This window comes from Dama dama, chromosome 12 (assembly GCF_033118175.1).
Source record: "Dama dama isolate Ldn47 chromosome 12, ASM3311817v1, whole genome shotgun sequence".
NCBI lineage: Eukaryota > Metazoa > Chordata > Mammalia > Artiodactyla > Cervidae > Dama > Dama dama.
This window is the reverse complement of record NC_083692.1, coordinates 44,873,079-44,899,726: the sequence shown is the minus strand read 5'-3', so window position 1 is coordinate 44,899,726 and position 26,648 is coordinate 44,873,079. Positions and strand designations below refer to the sequence as shown.

Genomic DNA, 26,648 nt, shown 5'->3' with positions numbered 1-26,648 from the left:
GTCCTATGAAGACCTACAAGACCTTCTAGAACTTACACCGAAAAGAGATATCCTTTTCATTATAGGGGACTGGAATGCAAAAGTAGGAAGTCAAGAGATACCTGGAGTAACAGGCAAATCTGGCCTTGGAGTACAAAACGAAGCAGGTCAAAGGTTAATAGAGTTTTGCCAAGAGAACGCACTGGTCATAGCAAACACCCTCTTCCAACAACACAAGAGAAGACTCTACACATGCACATCACCAGATAGTCAATACCAAAATCAGATTGAATCCTTGGCAGCCAAAGGTGAAGAAGCTCTATACAGTCAGCAAAAACAAGACCAGGAGCTGACTGTGGCTCAGATCATGAACTCCTTTTTCCAAATTCAGACTGAAATTGAAGAAAGCAGGGAAAACCACTAAACCATTCAGGTATGGCATAAATCAAATCCCTTACAATTATACAGTGGAAGGGACAAATAGATTCTAGGAATTATATCTGATAGAGTGCCTGAAGAACTATGGACAGAGGTTCATGACATTGTACTGGAGGCAGTGACCGAGACCATTCCCAAGAAAAAGAAATGCAAAAAGGCAAAACAGTTGTCTGAGGAAGCCTTACAAATAGTTGAGAAAAGAAGAGAAGCTAAAGGAAAAGGAGAAAAGGAAAGATATACCCATTTGAATGAAGAGTTCCAATGAATAGCAAGGAGAGATAAGAAAGTCTTCCACAGTGATCAGTGCAAACAGAGAAAAACAATAGAATGGGAAAGACTAGAGATCTCTTCAAGAAAATTAGAGATACCAAGGGAACACTTCAGGCAAAGTGAAAGTGAAGTTGCTCAGTCGTGTCTGACTCTTTGCGACCCTGTGGACTGTAGCCTACCAGGCTCCTCTGTCCATGGGATTCTCCAGGCAAGAATACTGGAGTGGGTTGCTATTTCCTTCTCCAGGGGATCTTCCTGACCCAGGGATCGAACCTAGGTCTCCCACATTGCAGGCAGACGCTTTACCCTCTGAGCCACCAGAGAAGCCCAGAGCCACCAGGGAAGTCCAAAGATGGGCTCAATAACGGACAGAAATGGTAGGGACCTAACAGAAGCAGAAGATATTAAGAAGAGGTGGCAAGAATACACAGAAGAACTGTACAAAAAAAGATCTTCACGTTTTTTCCGGTAAGCGGCCTGAGCTGACCCTTAAAAATGGTGCGCTATTCACTAGACCCAGAAAACCCCACAAAATCATGCAAATCAAGAGGTTCAAATCTTCGTGTTCACTTTAAGAACACTCGTGAGACTGCCCAGGCAATAAAGGGTATGCATATCCGAAAAGCCACCAAGTATCTGAAGGATGTCACTTTAAAGAAGCAATGTGTGCCATTCCGTCGTTACAATGGTGGAGTTGGTAGGTGTGCACAGGCCAAACAGTGGGGCTGGACGCAGGGTCGGTGGCCCAAAAAGAGTGCTGAATTTTTACTACACATGCTCAAAAATGCAGAGAGTAATGCTGAACTTAAGGGCTTAGATGTAGATTCTCTGGTCATTGAGCACATCCAAGTGAACAAAGCCCCCAAGATGAGGCGCAGGACTTACAGAGCTCACGGTCGGATCAACCCCTACATGAGCTCTCCCTGCCACATTGAGATGATCCTTACTGAAAAAGAACAGATTGTTCCTAAACCAGAAGAGGAGGTTGCACAGAAGAAAAAGATATCCCAGAAGAAACTGAAGAAACAAAAACTTATGGCCTGGGAATAAATGCCGCAGAAAATAAATGCAAATAAAAGTAAAAGTGTTGGTTGTCTTAATTAGTAAATGTATTTCAAGTGTTAACCACAAAATAGATCAAATGAGTTTTAACAGGCAAAAAAAAAAAAAAAAGATCTTCACGACCCAGATAATCACGATGGTATGATCACTCACCTAGAGCCAGACATCCTGGAATGTGAAGTCAAGTGGGCCTTAGGAAGCATCACTATGAACAAAGCTAGTGGAGGTGATGGAATTCCAGCTGAGCTATTTCAAATCCCAAAAGATGATGCTGTGAAAGTGCTGCACTCAATATGCCAGCAGATTAGGAAAACTCAGCAGTGGCCACAGGACTGGAAAAGATCAGTTTTCATTCCAATCCCTAAGAAAGGCTATGCCAAAGAATGCTCAAACTACCGCACAAATACTCAAAATTCTCCAAACCAGGCTTCTATAATAAGTGAACCGTGAACTTTCAGATGTTCAAGCTGGATTTAGAAAAGGCAGAGGAACCAGAGATCAAGTTGCCAACATCCGTTGGATTATTGAAAATGCAAAAGAGTTCCAGAAAAACATCTATTTCTGCTTTATTGACTATGCCAAAGCCTTTGATTATATAGATCACCACAAACTATGGAAAATTCTTCAAGAGATGGAAATACCACACCACCTGACTTGCCTCTGGATAAATATGTATGCAGGTCAGAAAGCAACAGTTACAACTGGACAGGGAACAACAGATTGGTTCCAAATCAGGAAAGGAGTACATCAAGGCTGTATATTGTCACCCTCCTTATTTAACTTATATGCAGAGTACATCATGAGAAATGCTGGGCTAGATGAAGCACAAGCTGGAATCAAGATGGGAGGGAGAAATATCAATAACCTCAGATTTGTAGATGACACCACCCTTATGGCAGAAAGTGAAGAAGAGCTAAAGAGCCTCTTGATGAAAATGAATGAGGAGAGTGAAAAAGTTGGTTGAAACTCAACATTCAGAAAACTAAGATCATGGCATCCAGTCCCATCACTTCATGACAAATAGATGGGAAACAGTGGAAACAGTGAGAGACTTTATTTTTTTGGCTCCAAAATCACTGCAGATGGTGACACAACCATGAAATTAAAAGGTGCCTACTCCTTGGAAGAAAAGTTATGACCAACCGAGATAGCATATTAAAAAGCAGAGACATTACTTTGCTAACAAAGTCCATCTAGTCAAGGCTATGGTTTTTCCAGTAGTCATGTATGGATATGAGAGTTGGACTATAAAGAAAGCTGAGTGCTGAAGAATTGATGCTTTTGGACTGTGGTGTTGGAGAAGACTCTTGAGAGTCCTTTGGCTTGCAAGGAGATCCAACCAGTCCATCCTAAAGGAAATCAGTCCTGAATATTCATTGGAAGGACTGATGCTGAAGCTGAAACTCCAATACTTTGGCCACCTGATGTGAAGAACTGTCTCATTGGAAAAGACCCTGAAACTGGGAAAGACTGAAGGCGGGAGAAGAAGAGGACGACAGAGGACAGAAGAAGAGATGGTTGGATGGCATCACCGACTCAATGGACATGAGTTTGGGTAAACTCTGGGAGTTCCTGATGGACAGGGAGGCCTGGCGTGCTGCAGTCCATGGGGTCGCAAAGAGGCAGAAACGACTAAGCGACTGAAGCGAACTGAGGCAAGGCAGAGTGGGGAAAGACTTGTGAAGCACAGAGCTTTGGGGCGCCCGGAATTCTGTGTGTCCACGGCGCAGAGACGTAGGAGGAACGCGGAACTCAGCGAGTCTGGGGAAGTGGAAATAGGCAGGTTCTTGGATCCAAAGGAACGGACCACAATAGGCAGGCGGGGCGGGGAGAGGCGGTTATACGTTTAAACTACAGTTCCCAGGAAGCATTAGGCAGACGGATGTGAGGTTAGGCGCGAGCCGCGACCTTTGAAGGCAAGAAGGAAGTGCTTGGGCGTCGCAGAGCTGGAGAAGCGGAGGAAGGTAGGCGAGGGCGCGGCGCTGGAGAGACGGCGGGGCGGCGGCGGGCCGCAGTGGTGGCCGCGGGCCGCGATGGTGGCCGCCCGCCGGGCGCGCGCGGGCCTGCGTGTCGTCATAAGGCGGCGGCCATTTTCGGGGGCGGGGGCGGCCCGGGCGGGCGCTCGGGGAGCGGGCGGGAGGCGGGAGGCGGGCGGGCCTGCGACGGCGCGGTGGTCGGGCGGCCTCGGCCACCCGGTAATCGCTTTTCTTCTTGGCCTCTCGTCCGTAGAGGGAGCAGTATGTCTGCAGAAGTCCCCGAGGCAGCCTCCGCGGAGGAGCAGAAGGTGAGTGTGCGCGCGTAGCGGGCCGGGGAGCCGTCGCTGCCGGGAGTCCGGCCTGGCGGCGGCCTGGTCCCGCCTGAAGCCGAGGGGCGCGGCCGAAGCCAGCCCGGCGCCGGTGCAGAGCGGGTGTGCCGCCCGCCCTCCCCTGGGCAGGCCCGTCACTCCCTAGTCGGCGGTCCGCAGGAGCTCGGGTAGTTAGCGCCGGCCTGGTGCCCAGTTGAGTGTTCTCCGCGGTTGAAAAGTGCTTTCTAACGCCTCGGTGTCTCGGGGTTTTCCTTAACCACTCATCTTTTCATTAGAGCCTGGAACCTTGTACGTGGAGCGTAAGGTTTCCCATGGGCTGCTGACCTAGGAACCTTTGTTTTTCCCTCGAATAACTAACTCTCCAAATACTTGTATTGTCTGCGTGCTCTTCACTTCAAAGGCGGTATCTCCTGTTTGGGCGGTGACTTAGACCTAGGTTGGAATTTCAGATCCAGTCATCGTTGGCCATGTAACCTTGGTCAGTTGCTGAACTCTTCTGGCTTTAGTCTCCTCATCTGTAAAATAATAGTAAGTCCTTGCTTGATACTGTTGTTGTGAGGCTTAAACGCGCTGGGTAACTTAGTGCTTTGGCGCAGCGTGTGCTTAGAAATGTGAGCCAGTGGGATTCGCATATGACTAAAAATTGGGATGTATTTTTTTCTTTTTAACCAATTTAGTTGATCACTTTTTTGTGTGTGGAAACCTGGGGACATTTTGTAAATTCACTTGTAATATCTTGCTGGTGTAGAGAAATGTGCCACGGATCTGTGTGATTCAAATTACGAACATAAAGGCTTTATATTTGTATAGGCTAGTGCTTGCTTCTTCCACCGTAATTATTTAAAGAATCAGAGGGCATTATCATAAATGGGATTTGGTCTAATACTTGGGTTTTGTAAGGACTTCTGCTTAAGATTGGCTTCCCTAGTGGCTCAGATGGTAAAGCGTCTGTCTGCAATGCAGGAGACCCGGGTTCGATCCCTGGGTTGGGAAGATACCCTGGAGAAGGCAATTGCCGCCCACTCCAGTATTCTTGCCTGGAAAATCCCATGGACCGCGGAGCCTGGTAGGCTACTGTCCATGGGGTCGCTAAGAGTCGGACATGACTGAGCCACTTCACTTTTCTTCACTTCTTCTGCTTAAGGTTACAGCCATGCCCCTAATCAGGCTGGAAATTTGATTAGTGTTCTAAACCCATTCCATATGTTCTTTTTTTTTTTTCCATATGTTCTTTACCATATTAACTTTTCCTGAATTGGATGGTTTTGTTATTACTTGTAAAGTAACTGGAGAAAAAGACAGCGTAAATAATAGGCCAAGTCACTACATTATTCGAGAATAGTCCAATGAAAACTTTGTTGGGTATTTTTCACACTTTGATAAAAATTGAACTTGAGAAAATAAAGAGAAGTATATATATCATACATATATATAAAGATTGCAATCATTTATCATGGTGTTCATTATTTCTTTAGGATTTACAAACCCAAATAAAATGGTCAAGCCATATCCCTGCTGTCTTGTCTTAAACGCTAAATCAACCCCAGTTTCGACTGCTGATGTACAGTAATGTGCTATGTAATTTTCCTTTATGAGATTTGCTAGTATGTTCTCAAAGCGTCGAGTGTTGATTTCTGCATTGTAAATGTTTTCACTTGGGACAGCCTAATATTATGGCTCTTAACAAGATATGGCTATCCTGAATGTTTTCTTTTTGTGTCTACATTAAAATTTTAATTCAGGTTCTCAGTTTTAGAGCTGTTGTCATTAACGCCAGTGTGAGTTAGTAATATAATGTCCCTTGAATTAAGGTTTGGCTGTAGATGTCAAGTTCCTGTAGCATGGGTCCTGTCCCTAAACAGGAGGAGAATGTGCAGAGTCACTTCTGTGCTCCTGTGGGCCAAATCACCTGTTTCTTCTCTTTGGAAGAATAGTTAGATGACCTAAAAAAAATTAGATTATTGGCTGTGTACCCAATTGACCTTGCAATTAAAGCCAGAGTAAGTCAGGTAAAATATTTTTTATAGTTTTATGGTACGTTAGCCTATTGCCTCTGAAAAATTCAAATGAAGAGATGAGCCTGGCATGGAGTCACTATCTAATCTGAATTATTAATTCAGTGTGGCATTTTTTTTTTTTTTCTTTTTTGCTGAAACTGAATTTCTAGTATATTGAGAATTTGGTAGCAGTTGTTAAAGTGCAGGAGATTTTTGAGTTTGGCAAGTTAACACTCTCCTGGACCATATGATCCTTCAGTTCTCCTTTTGTAAGAGTAGGCTGTGTGGTCTTAGGTACCTCCTTTACATTTTAAATTCAGCTCTATTCTTTTTTCATTATCCTGGACAAATGGAGTAGTAAATGAAAGCTCTGACAAAGAAGTGCCACAGAGGTGCTTAAATGTAAGATGGCGATTCAGATACCCTAGAATATGCTTATATTGTTCTTTAGATAATCAGTGATGTGAAACCAAAACATTTTAGCAGAGACCTCATGGATCCATCAGTCATGTAACAGTAAGCTGAGACGGGCATGCAGTCTGATCCTGGGGGTAAGAAGGGGCATGTGGAGATTTAAAATACATAATTCTGTAGTGAGCATCTTAAGCTTGGGCCCCTCCTTTATTTATCTTTTCTCCTATGGCCCCTAGCATAGCGCCTGGCATTGCTCTGAAAATGTTGGTTAAATGGATTTTTCTCCACATTTTCCGGTTGAACCCATTGTCAAAGCAGTATGCCTATACAAATGGCACTGCTAGTACTGCAGTTAGAAAAAAGAGGCTAGACCATGGTAATATAAAATACCTTAGCTTAGACCCAGTTAAATCTGAATGAAAGTAGAGGAGTGTGTGTGTGTGTGTGTGTGTGTGTGTGTGTGTGTGTGTGTGTGTGTGTGTGTGTGTGTGTGCGCGCGCGCGCTTAGACCCAGTTAAATCTGAATGAAAGAGGATTGTGTGTGTGTGTGTGTGTGCTTAGACCCAGTTAAATCTGAATGAAAGAGGAGTGTGTGTGTGTGTGTGTGTGTGTGTGTGTGTGTTGTGTTGGCTTTTAGGGCTTGGCTCTATTGGTAAAGAACCCACCTGCCACTGCAGGAGACCTAAGAGACGAGGGTTCGATCCCTGGGTTGGAAAGATCCACAGGATCAGAGCATGGCAACCCACTCCAGTGTTCTTGCCTGAAGAATCCCATGGACAGAAGAGCCAGGCAGGCTACAGTCCATAGGGTTGCACAGAGTTTGATACAACTGGAATGACTTAGCATGCACACACACAGTGGCTTTTAATTTTTTAAAAGAAGATCTTAATAGATTCTCTAGAAAACAGTTTCTATTATAATATTCATCAAATTAAGTTAGTAAGATGTCTTGAAAAAGGCTAACTCAGATACTTTTGACAGTTTAAAAGGTATGCTGGGTGATTTTCCTGGCAGTCCAGTGGTTAAGACTGCCCGCTTCCAATGCAGGGGGCATGGGTTTGATCCCTAGTCAGGGAACTAAGATTCCACCTGCCTCATGGCCAAGAAAAAAAGATTACTGTTAATTTTAAAGAAAACCAGAGAGTTCCCTGGAAGATTAGTGGTTAGGATTCTGAGCTTTCACAGTGGAGGCCCAAGTTCAATCCCTGGTCCAGGACTCATCCTGCGTGTCGAGCAGTGTGGCCAAAATAAAAGGCATGCGTGGTGCTTTTGTGAGTGGTGAAAGAGAAATATTGTTTAAATTATTTCATTATGTCATCAGTAAAGAGTGAATATAAATTGCCTTCCCATTTTCCAAGTTTTTAAAAAAACTGGTTAATATTGGCATTTTCTGAGACTGTTTTTGACAGTACCTTCGGTAAGCAAAAGGCTCAAGATAACATTCAGTTAGGAGCACAACCTGCTACTCTGGTTTGTGTACCGCCATTGATTCTTAGCAATCTAGAGGTGAATCTCAGAAAAGTCTTGAAAAGTTTCTTAATTTCTAAAAACCATTTGGAATATATTGTATTTGTTCATTCAGTAGACTTTTATTGGGCATCCATTAAATACCAGGCACTGGGCAAGCAGCAAGGACTTGGTAGAACTACAGAGTTTTTCCATAGAGGTCGATAACAGTATTAATACTTTCCTGACTGTATACCAAAGGATTTGTTGGCTTTCATTAATCAGTGCAACAGTGAACATACTATTGAGCAGATAGAGAATTTGTTCAAAGTGGTCAGATTTTTATTTGCTGATGTTGCTGTGTAACTTCCCTGCTCAGGGCCAAAGAGTGGTAATAATCATTCAAACTTGCTGTCAGTTCCATGACAAACTATAAAATAATCCTTAATTATTTGAATATATGTTTGTGTATACATATGTTTGTGTGTGTGTTTATACCTTATGCCTCTGCTACTTATAGAAAGGATAGCTAAACTATTTCAATGGAATGGTTCACAAAAATGTAAGTGCCTCACATTAGTAAATGTTAGGCCTTGTGCAAGTTGTAGAGTGTATGACAAAGATTATTTGGGGGCATATGTTACTTGTCAAGAGACTAACTATCACTTAAAATATTGTTCTTTAATTTTTGTTTTTTTGTACATCATAAGCATATATCTGTTGCGATATCCTGGATTTCTCTTTCCCTAGTTCATAGGTTAGAGTAGAAGTTTCAAAATTCTAATGATGCTTCTTCCGCCCCTCCCCCCAAAGCTATTATCAGCGTATAGAAACTACTTAGCTAAATGCAGTCACTCATTCTAGCGTCTATTTCTTTAGAGTAGTAAAATTTCTGTGAAGCACAAAGGCTTCCTGGAGAGTAAAGTTTTGAAACCAGATTAGAATTTTTAAGAATACTTTCTTCTTGGTTAAGCTTGTCATTTCCTCTCTTAATTCTTTTTGTTGTATCTGTGTTTTGTATTTCATTAATTTCTGTTTTTTATTTTCTCCTGTTTTCTTTGGGTTCCGTTCTTTGTCTTAACTTCTTAAGTTAGACCTAGCTCATTGAGTTTTAGTTTTCTTTAAGTCCTTAAACACTTGTGTTTTGCAACTTTGGTGTGTATAGAATCTTTATTATCAGTGAGCTCCAAGTATTTGTTCTATTCCTATGATTCCTTTTTAAACCATGAATTATTTAGTAATGTACTTTAGTTTCCAAATGACAGGGAAATAATTGACCTTTTTAAATAATTGACTTTTAACTTCTGAATTGTAGTTGTAGATTGTGGCCCGGATGGAAATGGTTTTGGCCTAATATTTAGTCAGTTTTTCCATTTGTCCTTAAAAAGAATATGTATTTCATAATTGTTGGGTGCAGAATTAAAATCAAGTGCCTTGACTACTTTGTCTTTCTTACCTATCTGTATGAGAAAGAGGTGTTGAAATTTCCTATGCTGATAGTCTTGTCATTTGTTCCCTATCATCTGACTGATTTATATATTTTGATGCTTTTTTGAAATTAGAGGCATGAACACTAGATCCTCTGTATCCCTAATAAAGCTTTTTGGTCTTTTTTCTCCTTTCTTGTCCTCCCCTTTTTTTTTTCAATTGATTGATTTTCTTCTTCCATTTTACCCCCACTGTTAGTTTGGAAGTTTATACTTTAGTTCTGTTAAGTTTATTCCCCCTGAAATTTTATCAAGCATCCTTAACTAAACAGATTGTAAAATTAGTATCATAAATCTTTTTCTAAATGAGACACAAACATGGAATACTTTAAAAACATATATATTTTTACTCTGTCCTTTTTTAGCCTCACATATTAAGATATTAAAATCAGAAAAATGAACCTTTAATTATATTTCAATAAAGCTAGGGAAAATTAGAAAACTGACTTAGTATACATGCATATATACCAGTTTGTTTGCTAGTTCCTTGTTTATCTCAAAATTTTTGAGGGAAATATTTTCATTCTAGCTGGAATAAATGCTCAAGAATTCCTTTGAAGGATGTCTGGAAATGCAATCACACCAAATTTTGTGTCTTTTGTATTTTTAATATTATTGTAAGAATAAATTGCCCCAACTCTTTTCATTTCTGTTAAAGCTTTTTTATTTTAAATCACTGTGAAATGAAGTATTCACATCAGACATCTCCAGACTCCAGATATTGATGGGGTTTTATAGGAATCAAAGTCAGGCATCTGGAGTAGGCCATCAAGTCACTTCTCGTTACCCCTGTGTATACCCCAGTCACCCACAATCCTGCCAGGACCATCCTGGAGGCAAGGTGACCTTTTTTTTTTTTTTTTGGTAATAGTTCTAGCAAAAGTTATACAACAGTTTTATTGCCTTAATTTTACTTGGCAGTTTACCATACATACTTGGTAAAATTGGCAATTTACATACATGCTTCTATACTTTGCATTATCTCCTGTCTTTTATATTATGCAAATACTTTCTAGGAAATGTTTCAATAAATTGCTCATTTTACTTGATTTTTTATCAGTGTCTCTGGAGAACAGAAATCACTGAGGGTATATCAAACAGAAAGTGATATGGTTAGGGGATTAGGTTACAAGATTAGAGTCGCACAAGAGGGAAAATGATGTTTCCAGAAGTGAGGAATTTAAAAAACTTTTGACCCTGCGAGAGTGAGCACTATTCTGAACCCAGTGTCCTTGAGCCCCCATCTCATGTAGCAGCTACCATAGCCCCTGATGGTGAGCTTAATGCCCTTCTGCAGAACACACAGGAGCTGCCGCTGCCTGCATATGTGTGGCATCACCAGGAAGAAAATGCCTTTTAATCTGATATAGGTGCCACTGACAGACTCTTAAAGGAATTCGGTCTGGGAAATGTGCTTTCAGGCTTCTGTCGTGATTCAGAAGAGTGTTTAGATAAGGGTAAGTGTGGGCTCAGTGTCCATGGATACAGTCCACTGCCAGATGTATTACTAATTCTCCACAAGCAAGTCTGGACCTATGTCAGAACATTGGTGAACATCCAAGCATTTGAACTTGCTTTTTAATAAGCCCTGAAACTGTCTACATCTGCCAAAGGTTTAAGAATGTTTCTGTATGATCCTTTAAAAGTATTGTAGATGTTTTGATAGTATTGATTACATTTTAAAAATGTAGCTTTGGTCACATCTTGCACCTTCTTGGTGTTAAATGTAGCTGAAAGTCTGAATCCAGCCACAAAGTTGCAGCTAGCAGACACTTGCCATTGTGCTGTGTGTTGGGAAAGAAAATTGAAGAATTGCTTTGTTTTTCTAGGACACATTACAGATTTATTGTAAATCTAAATATTTTGAACTGAAGGTGCTATATTGCCCGAAGTATTTTTCAGTAGTAAACTGTTTCAACTTAATTGAGCTGTTTTATTTAATTGGATATTACATGTAAGTATATGCATAAATGTATTCTTATTAAAATAAGGGAATGCCAGGTAAAATGGCATATTGTGTACGGCTTTTTTCCCGTATGTATAAAATGGGGAAACCTGAATAAACACTGGAAACTAGGGAAAGTTAAAGAGCATTTCTTAGATACAGAGAACTGATAAAGAAGTGGAGAGCTCTCATTTCCCAGGCCCAAGAAAGCTGGATGGTTTTAGTGGAAATGTAGGATTCTGTTAACATCCTTTAATTTGAAGGTACTAGGACTGAAAGGCTATAATCAGGTTGGAGTCCTTTTCAGCCAGTTTCCAAATTTAGCTTCAACCTATCTAAAAAGCCATTGTACAGTGGAACCCTAGAGTAGGTCCCTCCCAAGTCCACTTCTGAATTAACCACTGTGACTAGCTTGGGGCCATAATAGCGAAGTGAAGCCTCTGTGGTGACCACTCTGTTATACTTAATTAATGTCTCCAGCTTATCTGATGATAAGGCAAAAATCGATATAACTAAAATCACCCTTAAAAAATACTGGTAAAGTCAATGATCACATTGAAGACAGTCAATTTTCAGGTCAAGTGATAGTCACTTTTTTGTCTAGTGTTTGAACAGATGGCTGAGCTGGTTCTTCAGCTGATTGCCAGCTGAGGTAGTTGACTCCTTTTGTATGGGCTGAGTTTTGAAACACTGGAATGATAAACAGTATGTTGATATGCTCATACTCTGAAAAGAGACATACTCTGGGATTGAGACTCTAATGGGAATAGCAGGTTTATATCACACATCGCACACTTGAGCTACCCTTTTTGAATAGAATGACTGGCAAAATCACTGATACTATTTTGAGTCTCTGGCTGGGCACACATACATCAAGTGAATGAATGATGTGACCTCTGTAAAAAGAGTGAAAATCAAAACACGTAGATGCATGAAATGGCAGCTTTAAGAGAATAGAACACTTGAAACAGAAGGAAGCATACACATAAAAGAAGCCCCAGAAAAAGGATATAATTGACAGCAGCAGCTATATTCTCAAAATCCTCCAAGACTAAATATGAAAAGAGGTAACAATGCATGAGGAAGTTGTCACAGGTGAAAAAAAATATTGACAATATATAAAGTTGATTATAAAACATATATGAATATACTTTTAAGGAAGATATATGCAAAAATTACATGAAGTTTCTTCGGTTCCTAGATTAATATGATTACTTGCTGCTTTATAAGATCAGTAGACTTGGCATATTTATGGATAGCATTTCTGCTTTTTGACTTCATAAATAGCCTGGAAGAATCAAGATGTACAGAGGTGTGTAATTTTGCTGAGCTGGTGTGCAGAAATGAGTCCATTAGCTAGAAAGTGTGCCTTGCCGTTGCCCAACCTCCACTATCTAGGCAGCGCTATTTTTGTTCATTCTTTCTTCTGCACTACTTGCCATGAAGTGGTAAACACTGCTTTCCTTTAAAATACCATTTCGGGGGATTGCCCCAACAGTCCAGTGGTTAAGACTTCATGCTTCCACTACAGGGGTCAAGGGTTCTATCCCTGTCAGGGAACTAAGATCCCACATGCTGTGTGGCATGGCCAAAAACAAAAACAGATGTATCATTCTTGGGAAGAAAGAAGGCTATACCTGGACTAATGTTAAAAGTGAATGGTCTTTAAAATATTGATAGTCCTTGATCAGAAAACATATTTTCAGTACTTTAAAGAATAGGATCTTTGGCATGAACAGTGTTTGCCATTAAATATGGGGAGAGATTAGGCAATAGAATCTAAAGATTTACAGATGGTGTTTCTCTCCTTTAAAAATAACAGGGTCTTATGCATTGAGTTATTCAAGGAAAATGTATCAGGTAAGTAAACTGCTGTTAATTTCTATTAAAGACTCAGAGCTTCCAATTAAACATGATTTTAAATAAAAAGGAGGTCAAAAAGTTTTTTTTATTTTAACATTATTAAGGTAGTTCTCTAAATATGGGCAGAGAGCTGCCGCATTCCATAGAAGGTGAATAACTATAAATGTATTATACATGACCGGAAAGTAATGGCAAGCAAGACTTCAGAGCTGAGCTATCTTGGTATTTTTATCCAGTGTGTGGGGTGCATCACAGCTATAATAGAACTATCACATGGATCATTTGAAAAACAAGGCAGATTTTTAAAGCCTCTCTGCTTGGTTTCTTAGTCAGATACTGCATTATTTGGCATTTGACAACAAAAGTCAGAATTCAGATATTTAAAAGGTGGAATTATCTAAAATAACTGAATTGTAATACAGAAGTAATTTATTTAAAATTTATTTCAGGAAATGGAAGATAAAGTGACTAGCCCAGAGAAAGCTGAAGAAGCAAAATTAAAAGCAAGGTATCCTCATCTGGGACAAAAGCCTGGAGGTTCCGATTTTTTAAGGAAACGATTGCAGAAAGGGGTAAGTTCTCATACGTAAATCTTCAACTGTTTATGCCCTGTGAACTGTGTGCTGAAAGAGGCTGTGAAATGGGTGTCTGTATTTATACCTCTGTACCTTACTACCAGATGTGTGTGTGTCCACTTACATGTTGGCTCTAGTTATATGTGGATTATTTTCTCAAATCTAATTGCAAGAGAATATTTTTCCGGCTTTATTGAGTTATAATTGACAGGTAACATTATGTAAGTTAAAGGTGTAGTCTGATAATTTGATACATGTACATACCATGAAATACTTAACATAGTGAGGTTAACTAACACATCTTTCACCTCACATAATTAGCATTTCTTCTTGTTATGGTGAGAACATAAAGGTCTACTCTCAAATATATAATCCAGTATTGTTAACTGGAGTTACCATGTTGTCCATTTTTTAGATCCCTGGAACTTATTCTTCTTATAATTAAAAGTTTGTACCCATTAACAGTTATTCCCTCATTTCCCCTACCATTCATCCCCTGGCAACCACTGTTCTGCTCTGTTTTCTGTGAGTTTGATGATTTTAGTTCTACATGTAAGTGATACCACCTACTAATTGTCTTTCTATGAAAAGAAAATTTTAAAAGTGGCAAAATAGAGAGTGGCATTTTTATATAGCATGAAAGAATGCCATTCACAGCTTTGAAAAATAAGATGACAAGGAAGAATTATAGCAATTTAAAAATAAAATCCTTGTTCTGTGAAAAGTAATTGATGGGAAAATCATTACAAAAATGATAGTATTTGTAACACATAAAATGGCTTTTCAAATATACAAGAAAAACATTAAGGTGCCCTAAATAAAGGATTTTAACAGGAAGTATTGTTGTTAAAACACAGAAAAAATATTTATACAGGATAAAAATCAATGAAATGTAAATCAGAACAATTATTTCTTTGTATTAGTAGCTTTGTAATTAAAAGCAACATCACTGTTCAACAGCAGAGATATATAAGTAAATTATGATAAGTCAGCAAAATAGGACATTATGTGGCATTTTAAAAAACATAAAGACCATAATGTAGGGAATAATAGAAAAAAGCAGAATGGGAGACATGTTCTACATTCTATGTAAAATGTATTTGTACCAAGTCTCATTTTGAAATGATACCACCAGATGTGGTTTTAATATGAATTATATAATAATCTTTGATTGTTAAATTACTATTTGAATTTGGGGTTTAACTGATAATTGATGTTTAGGAAGCTTTATTTTCTTTTGCTGATCTTCAGCACAGCTTATACCAGCAAGCTTTCTTCCAACATTCAGGTTGTTGTCTTTGTCATTTTTCTCTAGCTTCAACTATTTATGACTTTTAAGTATTTTCAAGTTAGAATTTATATACATTGTATCTTGGAGTTGGTGTTATAGATGTAAATAGTTGTCAGTAAGAAAATGCCACTTAAATCAAGAAATAATTATGTAAAATTTGAGAAGGGAGCTCTTGAAAAATTTTGTATTTTACCAAAATGTCAGTGAATAAGTACTTTTAGAGAAGTCAAATCTTACATTCAACTATATCATTTCTTACTATAAGATTTTTATTTTTCAAGAAATATCTGGTCAGATGGTTTCAGTTTTCTTCTGTTGTAATAGCAAAATTGTAGATTGTCTTAGTATCTTTAACCAGTTTCTCACTCATTTGAGAAGGTCAGTTGCATATCATTTATATTAAGTTTCTTTCTGTTTTACGTACTCAGTGTTACTCAGACACCTATTTTTAGGCTTTAAACAATATGAGATGTGAGGGATATCAAGCAGCAGTCTGTCCCATGTTTTTTATGTTTGTGGAGTTTGTGAGGTTCCCAAAAAACTGAGGATCCTGTTTTAAAAAACATGACCTTAAAATTAAATACTGTCACGTAGGTGATATATAAACCATATAAATATGGTTTCAAGTTTGGCCCTTAAATTGGGAGTGGGAGAAGGCTCTTTAAAAGTAAGATGATACAGAATATGTTGATTTTTTTTTTTTTTTTCCCACTTAAAAGCAAAATTTAAAAATTGTTAAAGACATGTGATGTTGCCATCTTGAACTGTTTCTTTTCCCATATGAGGAACTTTGATTGATTTTAGTTTTTCTCTAGCCATACTACATAAATTTAATTCCTTTATCTCAAGCAAACTAGCCTAATCAGTTAAGTGAGAGCCCCTTATGATGAATCTTTGGTTACTATAGAATAGCTATTATTAGAAACTGACTTTACTACATTGGAGGAAATCTGCCTAAAATTTGCACTGTGTGTTAAATTTCTCATTTTGTGCTTTTGACTCTTAAAAAATTTGGCAGGCTGCTTTCTCTTAGAGGCTACTAAACTTAAGAAGTAGCTCACTAATGTAATAAATAGTACATCAGAAATTCTGGGATTCTTTTTATTTTCACTGCATTCATTTGATTATATTTTAATCTTTATTGGAGTGTTGTTGATTTATAATGCTGTGTTTCATGTGTACAGCAAAGTGGATTACACATATGCCTGTATCCACTCTTCTTTCTTTTTTTTAGATTTTTTTCCCATTTAGGCCATTACAGAGTATTGAGTAGAGTTCCCTGTGCTATACAGGAGGTTCTTATTCGTTAGTTATCTATTCTATAGTAATATGTATACTACTGTCAGTCCCAATCTCACAATGTATCCCTCCCCCCACACTACACTCATTTTAAAACATGCAGAAATGCAGCTGCAGCAGATCTTCCTGGTCCCAGTTTCCTACTCTTTGTCTCTTGGCCTAACGTTAGGTGCTTATAAAAGAATAGTCCCTGGAGGAAGGCAGCTGATGAGACCTTTTTTTAGGCCACTGAACAACCTTAAACTAAGCTGCGATTTCCTGTTTCCTCCATTTACCACTTGAGTTATCTCTGAAATCTCAAAAAGAGTGTTTGTATTTTCCCCCCTTCACACTTTGTCCAGGTCCTCATCTCATATCTGGATTATTCTTCTTGCCTATGCTATGGGCTCTGAGTAACCACAGCATCTTATGTATTTAAGACAGTATAATAGTGGATTTAGGTGGCTGTTGTCCGTTTTTGTATCTCTTTTCATGATTCACATAGTGCCTTGTGTAGTATAGCAGGCGTTCAGTAAAGGCAAGCTAAACATGTTAGGTGAAAAATCGGAACCCAGCAAATTCACCTGTTTTTACTTTGGAACAGACCAGTTTATGTAGATTATCTATATTAAGGTTGATCTTTAGCTCCAGTATTTCTGTTTCAGTGATAAAAGGGTATGGTGTTTACCTGTTCATCTCTCCAACTAAAAAGTGATTGTTGTACTTAGTGGCTTAGGTGAAAAATGGTGGTATAGAATAAGGTTGTGTATTTTAAGTGATAATTTCTATTGAGTTTATTTCTTCTGTTACCCTAGCATTTATATTTGAACCTTAAATTTTATTTTAGTGAACTGCTTTAATTCAAATAAATGGGTTAAAGCCTTACAGAAAAGTTCATCTGAATTGACAGAGTACCAGCATCTGTGAATGGTTTTCATAATTGTAAGCTTGATTGAAGGTGGGTGGCACATCCCAAGTACAAGTTGGTGATGTGTGTGTTTTTACCCAAAAACATTTAAACAAGAATTTCACATAGGTGTTTACATTAGTAAATGAAAGGCTTGCCTCCCACTCTTAAGTCCAGGGCTCTTCACTCCCAGGTAGATTGATTTGGAAGTTGATGTTAATCTTGAGGGTTCCTTACTGGAACTAGAATGATGTAAGTAAGCCTGAAGAAGGTGGTCTTGCCTGACTTCTCACTTATTGACTTGTGATAGAATTCACTGTAGAGACATAGCTATTGCATGTAATTGATGTTGGCTTTTTTCTAAACTTTAGGCTTATTTTATATTGACAATATAAGAGTCATGTTTATATCTTAAATGAGCGTAATTGCATAAAAACTTTTTAAACTCTAGTCTGAATTCTTCTTTTTTTCCCTTGTAGCAAAAATATTTTGATTCTGGGGATTACAACATGGCTAAAGCAAAGATGAAGAACAAGCAACTTCCTACTGCAACCCCGGATAAGACAGAGGTCACTGGTGACCACATTCCCACTCCACAGGACCTTCCTCAACGGAAACCATCTCTTGTTGCTAGCAAACTGGCTGGCTGATTAAAAAGAGCTGAACTGCATGGATCTTCTAATTCCCATTATTTCTCCTTAATATGTTACTCCTCTGCTTTTTATTTCCTTTTACTCCCTATGTCATTTGAGAGTGATGGCTTTGCAGATAGCGGTAGTGTGTGCTGCTATTATAAGGGAATATACATGTGTAGAGTTTTGATTAGTTTAACAGTGCACTGATGAAAAGAACATGTTAGAGCAACATAAAGTAATCTACTTGAAAATAATTGTATATATTACCTAACTCCTAGTGTAGGGCTGGATCCAACAAGTAACAAACAAGTTTTGCAGTTTTAATGTTGGCTTTCTTTAATTCATCTTAATTATAGCTTTGTATGTTACTCTTATTTAATATAACCTCTACTGTTGATTTCTTCTGGATTTTCCTTTTGGGTTTTGTAAAACAGAAGTTTAAGACCACAAGTTAGAAGAAAGGTCACATATTTCAAACACAAATAAATGGGGCTTCAAAAGATTTGTATCCTGTGCTTGAACTTGAATGGCCTTAAATCTGTTTCAGCTTTAACAATAGAATTTTACTCGGGCAATATTTGCCCATTCCGGTGTAACTTACGTGACTCTATTGCTTAACAGCTGCTGTTGAAGCTAGTATTCTTATTCAGTTCTATAGTGTTCAGAATACCTTCTGTCATTGAAGATGTGAATGAAGTGTGCATGTGCATTGACTGTTGAATTCACTTTTGTGCCATTTTTGTAAATACAATAGTTTTGCACAACCTCTCACAACTGTCTGTATTACTTTCACATATTAAAGAGTAGATAATGTGCCAACCAGAAGCACAAGAGTTCCTCCAAAAAACTCTGTATGTCATTAGAGCTTTTGTATAGTAAGAGTAGTTTATAGTCTTGGGGTTATAGAATACCAAACTGAAATCTTTGCTCAGACTGCCATAGATGTAAGCTTTTTCATTTGTTAGTAGTACCCATGACATTCAGTGGCCTTGTGCAAATATGATATGTTGCTTAGGCATATCTTTTGTCCTATGCAGAACGTTTCATTTTGACTTTTATGAAAATTACTATTCATATAATTTATATAAACTTTTTTAATGTAGAAACTTTTTACTTCCACAGTCAATTTGGGGGACACTAGAATAAAATACTTTGCCTCTTGTGGCCCCTTGGTGGTTTTTTTTTTTTTTTTTTTTTTTGCTTCTTTGACTCAAATTGTGTTGGGCTGTGCGATTCAGCCTGTTCAGAAACATAAGTGTCTGTATCTTCACTCTTGAAATTTGCTTTGCTGAATGCTGTATTTTCTAACCCAATAATGACATTTTCCTTATAATTTCTCAGTTGTTAATTAACCACTCTTAATCCTGTGTTATTACTAACTGACAATTGTTTAAATAAAAGGAAATTTTTAATAAAACAAGTATTCGAGAAGATTGGCCCAGGAATCTAGTCAGGATGAGCTGAATTTTAAGTAATAATAATAAGCTAAGTGAATTAGACTTGTGACAATTAGAGCAATTTACATGATAGGTGGAACAGATAGTACATATTTAGATATTTTGCTTCTATAGATGTCATTTTAATAAAATGTAAATTTTATTGTATGTGTGGTTTGTCTAGTTAGTAAGAACTTTAATTAACAGACTGCTGGGACAAATCTACTGGTCTTTTAAGAGCTCTTCCCATAAGTTGTGATGCTGTAGCATGATGCAGAGGATCTGTAGCCTGAGATGATAGTGCTTTTTTCTTCTTTGACTTGTGCAGGGCTGCCACCTCTTTTGAATCCAGGCATCTTTTCTGGATCTTGGCTTCATTAGATACTTGCTTTCCTTTGACCCCAAATCACCATAGATGGTGCGTTGAGCATAACACCTGCACCTAAAGGCTGCCTGGCACTCTGAGGAAAGCTTGCTGATTATCTTCCTGCTCCATCCACCCCAAAAGAAGAGAACAACAAAATCAATAATGTGCTAATTTGTTACTAAAAGGATTGGTGGTTTTAGTTTTAGTTGCTAAGTTGTGTCCAACTCTTGCAACCCTGTGGACCATAGCCTGTCAGCCTCCTCTGTCCATAGGATTTTCCAGGCAAGAGTACTGGAGTGGGTTGCCATTTCCTTCTTCAATTATAAGGATTAGTTATACATAAATAGATTTGTAATGAGAGTAAGTAAGTTATTCAAAAGCATGTATAATCACTATAGGATTGATTTAAGAATTACAAAATACCCAAAGTAGAATTTCTGTAGTATCTAGTGCGGTTTGGGTTTTGTTTTTAATGACTATTTGCAAGCTGTCACTGTTAAATTCACACACATCAGATTAATCTGAAAAACCATGTTATTCTTGGTTATGGTAGGACTCCTGCTATGGTTTGCAATAAGTGATGTAATCTCTGCCTGAGTTTTAGTTTGTAAAATAAATACTAATATTAACCTACCTCAAAACTTGTTGAGGATCTGTGAAATACTGAGTAAGTGCCCAAAATAAAATATTGTTGTCTTTTTATTAAAAGTAAATTTCCTCATTAAACCAGCCTGCCTTCTGTAAAGTCACAATGATTGAAATCTCAGGATTTTCCATCAGAAGAGACCGGTCATGTAGGACTTGTAGGTTTAAGTAATTGCTTAGTCTCCATTATTGGTGCTTGGGATAGAGGTTATACATTTTTGTATTTCTGTTTTGCTTCTTAGCTCAGTTTATTGAAGGTATAGTTGCAGGCTGTTTCACCATTGCTTGAGTGAAGATTTTTGACTAAGATGGGCTTCATCAAACATTTCTATGGTTTCAGAATTGTGGTGTGAGAAATAGCCAATTTAAATAATTGTTCTTATTGTAAATGTATGTTGTCATAAACAAGTTGGAGATAAATACTTCATAAAAACCAGCTAAAATAAATTTTCTGTTTCATGTCCAGTAGCTCCTATTTGATAGTACAGTTCTTAGAAACATTTCATTTTTAAAGACTATATCTGAGTAAAACAATTGTAGTTATTGGCATGTTGGGATAGTAAGAATTGTTGGATTGTTTTGATTAACTGGAGGGAGCATGTTTGCAGTCTCTTTACAAGTTACTCAATATTCTTATGCTGCTCACCTAAAAAAAAAAAAAAGTTTTAACTGTTCATCAAGGCCTATATTTGTTCTTACTTCACTTGGAATTTGTTCCTTGTTTTACTTGATGTAACAGAACTATACCTCTAAATGTTTATTGATACTTTTTACTAAATCAGACAGGTATTCTTTCTCAGTCCAAATTAGTGAAGTCTCATCAACACTGAAATGTGAGCTCTACTTGAACTGTGCCCCAAACTCTCTCTTTGGTGATTCAGGGGCAGGTATCCTGTAGGAAGGGCATATCTGAGTGGCAACAAAGTTTCTCTGGTGGCCTTTTCACATTTCCCCAACATTCAGACACATTTCTTCCATTTTTCATTTTCCTTTTCCACCTCATTTTCCTTCAGCTCTCCCCTGTTCCCATCCCTGCCTATTTCTTAAGCCCCCTGATGGCATTCAGTAAATAATATTTAGGTTTGATGAATTAACAGTCCTTTGATATCCTCCCCAATATACTGCAACTATAGACCCATTTTAAATTTTCTAAAACACTATCCTCATCTGAAAGTGACAGCTTTGAGCCACTGTCCTAATTCTGCAATTCAGCATGCACTGCCAGCCTTCCCCCATGTCCCTTCTCCCCCACCGTATCCCTTCTCCCCCTGACACACCACACCACACCTTGTAAAACTGGGATCAAAGAAGTTTCATTCTGGAATTGATAATCTAAGGATAAAAATGCTGATTTTAATAACTGTTTCACTAGTTCCTGCCTTTTAAAGTAGGTAGGCCTATGGTTTTTATTCTGGAAATCACTGATGGGTCACACCATTAATTATGTTTATATTATGTTATTTATCAACTAAACAGCATTTGAAAGAAAAATCCAATTCCTTTAATATGCCTTCAGATCTGTTACAGCATCTCGTATTTGTGATGCAATAGGACACTTGCCTGTACTAAAAGGGCCAAAAGTAAATGCCTTTTTTTTGTTGAACATGTCTATAAGAGTTGGCAGTTAATGCTGAAATTTGTCAAGTAGCCCTTCCAAAATTAAACTTGTAAAATACACGAAAAATAAATGTCTACCTAGTATCTATTGATTTTATTTGCTGTTTTGTCTCATTTAAGTGTTGCATTGTTTTTTGGTATATTTTCTGAAGTTGATCCCTTTAGATTTCAGCTACTGTAATATACAGAAAGAATTTGATTATTATAGTCTTAAATTTTGTTTTGGTTTAAATAACATTTGTTTATGAGTTCCTGGCAGTCTAATTTATATTGGTAGAGACTTTGTAATTAAGGTTAACATGAAGTATTTGCAGATTGAGTCTTTTCTACCTCATATATAAAACACTCGAGTACAGTACTGTCAGGAAGGTTTAGGAGACAACCCAAGAAATTGTATGTACATACACTTGACCGCCAACTCTGGGAGTGGTTGAAAATTTGTGTGTAACTTTATACTCTGTCCCTCTTATCTGTGTTATACATCCACGGATTCAACCAACCTCGCGTGTATAGTATTGTAGTACATACTTAGTGAAAAATTCCACCTAGAACTGGTCCTGTGCAACTCAAACCCATGTTGTTTAAGAGTCAGCTGCTTTTTTTTATATGTGTGTGTGTTAGTTGCTCAGTCATGTCCGACTCTGCGACCCCATGGACTGGAGCCCACCAGGCTCTTGTCCGTGGGATTCTCCAGGCAAGGATACTGGAGTGGGTTACCATTTCCTTCTCCAAAATTTAATACAAGGTAGAAGTATTAACATTCCTTAAGAGAAGTAGAAATAACATTCCAGGAAGTCTAGAGGAATACATTATTCATTCTAGGGGATAAATGGGATGGGTGGTAATCGGGAATTTTAGAGGCAGTTTTGAGAGAGAGGTTGCTGTAGTCATTGGTGGAGGAAAAGGGCAGAAGGAGAGCATTTTAAGTAAAGGAACTGTTCTTCTCAAATAGGTAAGGAGCTAGGAAAATGTGGCTGTCTATAAGGGAGTTTGGTTGCAGATCATGGCGTGTGAAGGTAACTTGATTTTTCTCTGTAGCATTATCCTTCTTTCCAGCCTTCAACTCAGTAAATGACACCTCTGTGCACTTGCCCAACTGGAGTACTCAAATCAACTTTGGAAGTTACCCTTCATTCCTCAGAGACTCTTAGCAACATCTACCAAGATACACATTGAATCTGTTGATTCCTCTTCACTGCTGGCACCATGCCCCAAGCCAGGATTTCTTATCTGGACAACTGCTATAACTCCTACCATGTCACTTTCCACTCCTCCCTTGTGCATGCTGCATCCTGCACATTCCCCCTGCCCCATCTCACTTTCACTCTTAAATCATATATCCAAGATATTGCCTGTGTTGAATTCGGGTTTCTTTTCCATTAAACACAGCACTGGTTCATGGTTTGGCTAGCTCTTTTTCATTCTCATCTCAAATTTAACTTCCTTGGAGGAAGTCTTAATTTATTATTGTCTCCCTAGCAGCTAGAAACAGCTTATACATACTCAGATGCTTGTTGAACGGATAAAGTGAATTGGAATATTTATTGGAAATTAAATGAGAGACCAGGTTAAGGATGTGGATGCAGAGAGATTATGCTTGATTCTCCATCTTGGTCATGTCTAGCATTTCCTTCCTTGCAGTAGACCTTTATGCCATAAAGGGGTTTTGTTGTTTGAACTCATAACTTTTTAGAAAAACTATTTTTTTCATTTGCAATGAATGTAGCAAGTGCCTTCAGTGGGATGTCAATTGCTGGTGTCAGAATGAAAGAACCAAAACCTGGTTCTAAATTAATAATTAATTTCTTTTCCTGCTTCTCCTAGCTTTTTTTTTTTTAAAGGTTAAACTATACTCGTAGTGATTTTACAGTCAAGTAGTATAGGAGTACATGGTGCAAAGCTAGGAATCACAAAATATGCCTCTACCACCAAGCTGAGCTCCCCAGAGGGAGAACTACTGGGGACATTCAAGCTGTTTCATGTTTCTTCTGGTAGTTGCCTCCACGGCTCTCAGTCGTAGTTTAGACCACTGTTTCTTGATTTCTTAATTTTAGACATAATAGTTTTCAGGACTGATAGAGGAGGATTAAGTTTACATTTCCTCCTCCTCCCTCCTAAGATCATATCACTACTTTTGATTCCTTTATAGGCTTCTTTACAATGTCTAATAATATATTTTCACCATCATCTCTTTACCTATTGGCTGTCAACCATTTCTTGTCTCTAGTGTGTAAGAGGACAGTTTTAACATCACTATCCTTCCTTTGACTCTCCTTGCTTCTTGGCTTTTGTCATATGTTCTTACAATTACCTTATTAAGGTTGGTAACTTGCCTTCTATTTTACATCATTATTAATAGTCCTCTTAGGTTTATAGGTGATAACAGTTCACAGCAGATCACAGGGTATACTCTGATTTTTAATTTCTTACATAGCTTTTTATTTTTCTTGGTGTTTCTAATTATTTTTCCCCTTATCCTTTTGGATCATAGCCACAATTATTTTAATATCTTCCATCACATCAAGTATTCTGTAGAGTCATCCTTTTGGCTCCAACTCCACTGTAGGCATGTCTCCTTGCTTCAGTCTGAACTTGTTGCTTTCTTATCCTAACACACAGTTGTCACCTTGGGACTTAGCTGCTCTCCCAAACTGAATCCATTATTTTCTAGATTGTTTGTATGGCAACATTACCTTTTACCAGTATCTTAGGTCAGATTCCCCAGAGGTGGGAACTTCCCTAGAAGTTGAAGTTCTTTATTTTTTAAAAATGTCATGGCTCTTTTGTTTATATATCATGAACATCTTTCCCCAGGCTGTGGTTTGCCTTGTTTTAGTTGGTGATATTTACTGATACATTCCTAGTTATATTTTAGAACTTAATTCAGACATACCTTTGAAATTAATTCAAACATCCCCTCTTGTACATCATGTTAATTGTTCCATTTTCAGAGATACAATAAGCATTTCCACAGAACACTATTTTAGCCCTTAGGCAAGATACATTTTAATTGCCTTCATTCAGTTATCCTCTTTTCCAGGCAAAATATTTTATTTTGCTCTAGCACTTAGCCCAGTGTCTGGCAGTTCTAAGTGCCCAATAAATATTTTCTGAAAGAAAATTATACCCTTGGGATTGAAACCATTTCCATTCACCCCATATACCACACTATAATGGTCAGTATTCTTAATCACAAATTCTTCTGGCTTGTTTAAGAGAAAGGGGATTCATTGAAAGATATCAGGTCACTTACAAAATTGTTAGAAAGGCTGAAGAAACAGTCTTGATGTAAATCTAGGAACAACCCCAGAAACATGCTACAACAATGGCCTGTTACGGAAGCTGCTGTCACCTCCACCACAAGCCAGGAACTCAATGCTGATGTGACCACTGTTGTCTCCCAAACTTAGCTCTCTCTACTACTACCTTCACTGACAGATGGAAGTTCTGGGCAGAGCCTGTTTCTCCATATTTCTCACGTCTGTAATCTAAGTCTTGTCAAATGAAACTGATCTTGCATGCAAGATGCAAAAGAGGAGAGGATTTGCGACTATCGGGAGGCAGGGCTAGTGTCGAAAATTTCCCCAAATACAGAAAATAAGACAGATGAACACAAGTATGACAGATGCCCTTATACCTTCTGGTGTGTTCCTTCAGTACCACATTTCAGTGTTTTCTACTTGAAGGTGCGGAAACTTCAGAGTTTATTTAATCTCCTTATTTGTTTTGATTTGACATGCTTAGAAGCATTAAAAGAGGACCTTAAATATACAGCCAGGTAGTATACCCAAGAAGTCAATAAATTTATACAGTCCTAAGCTTTGAGTCCCTTAGTCGGGAAGATCCCCTGGAGAAGGAAATGGCAACCCACTCCAGTACTCTTGCCTGGAAAATCCCATGGACGGAGGAGCTTGGGAGACTGTAGTCCATGGGGTCGCAAAGAGTCTGACATGACTGAGTGACTTCACTTTCACTTTTCAAGCTTTGAGTTATGTATCCCTTCTGACTTGACTCCTAAGTTTGTTTTGTTCCCCATCAAAAATACTGTTTAAGAAGTCACTCAATTCTTGATATAACTTCTACTGGATCTTGCTACATGGCAGAACCAGGTAGTCAAAGGCAGGGAGAGAATATGTGAGGACAGACAGGACTGAGAATTTGACTACTAATATCTTAAAATTCTATGGCACTATCCAGTTTCCAGTCCATTTCCTCATTTATCTCACTGAACCCCTCAATGACAATACACACAGAAGTTGCTCGTTTAAAAAAAAAAAAAAGAGGCTCAGGTTTTTCACTTTAGTAGAGTTTATAAGTAGCTAGGGGATGAGGCAAGAGGGATCTAGGTGGTAATAGATATGGAGTTGGAGATGTCAGTATGAACTCTGGCTTAATATAGGAGGCTACATTACATTCACAGGTTAGCATACACATAATTCATTGCTCTGTTGTTGAGAAGGTCTAGAAGCAATAATACCCCTGTAGCAACAAGGCTGAGATCATAGCTTCTAATATTCTCCAATGAAATGTATCAGGACTTTTTGGAGAAGTGGCTGATTCTAGAACTGTGGCAGGGAGTTTACAAGATGAGTTTGTAGAATCTTGTAGTACTAGAAAGAAAGTGCTAAAAATATTATAAATAAATAAAACCCCCAAACCTACACAGAATGATGGAGAGGGTGGGCTAGTAT

The 26,648-nt window shown here is 38.2% G+C and overlaps 2 protein-coding genes across 4 annotated transcripts; both read left to right on the top strand.

The window, feature by feature from the left end:
• Positions 1 to 1,143: 1,143 nt before the first annotated feature.
• Positions 1,144 to 1,839, top strand: LOC133066279 (large ribosomal subunit protein uL22-like). The gene has a single exon (XM_061157185.1). The coding sequence runs from the start codon at positions 1,183 to 1,185 to the stop codon at positions 1,735 to 1,737; it is 555 nt and encodes a 184-aa protein (XP_061013168.1). The 5' UTR covers positions 1,144 to 1,182; the 3' UTR covers positions 1,738 to 1,839.
• A 1,855-nt stretch (positions 1,840 to 3,694) lies between these two features.
• Positions 3,695 to 22,054, top strand: ARPP19 (cAMP regulated phosphoprotein 19). 3 transcript variants are annotated; one of them, XM_061157182.1, is made up of 4 exons: positions 3,695 to 3,713; positions 3,979 to 4,033; positions 13,656 to 13,778; positions 17,737 to 22,054. In XM_061157182.1, the coding sequence occupies exons 2-4, from the start codon at positions 3,989 to 3,991 to the stop codon at positions 17,905 to 17,907; spliced, it is 339 nt and encodes a 112-aa protein (XP_061013165.1). In that variant the 5' UTR covers positions 3,695 to 3,713; positions 3,979 to 3,988; the 3' UTR covers positions 17,908 to 22,054. The 3 variants fall into 3 exon arrangements, with proteins under 3 accessions (XP_061013165.1, XP_061013166.1, XP_061013167.1); XM_061157183.1 differs by lacking the exon at positions 3,695 to 3,713 and adding an exon at positions 13,166 to 13,203 and having other exon boundaries at positions 3,915 to 4,033; XM_061157184.1 differs by lacking the exons at positions 3,695 to 3,713; positions 3,979 to 4,033 and adding an exon at positions 4,562 to 4,582.
• The last annotated feature ends 4,594 nt before the right edge of the window (positions 22,055 to 26,648 follow it).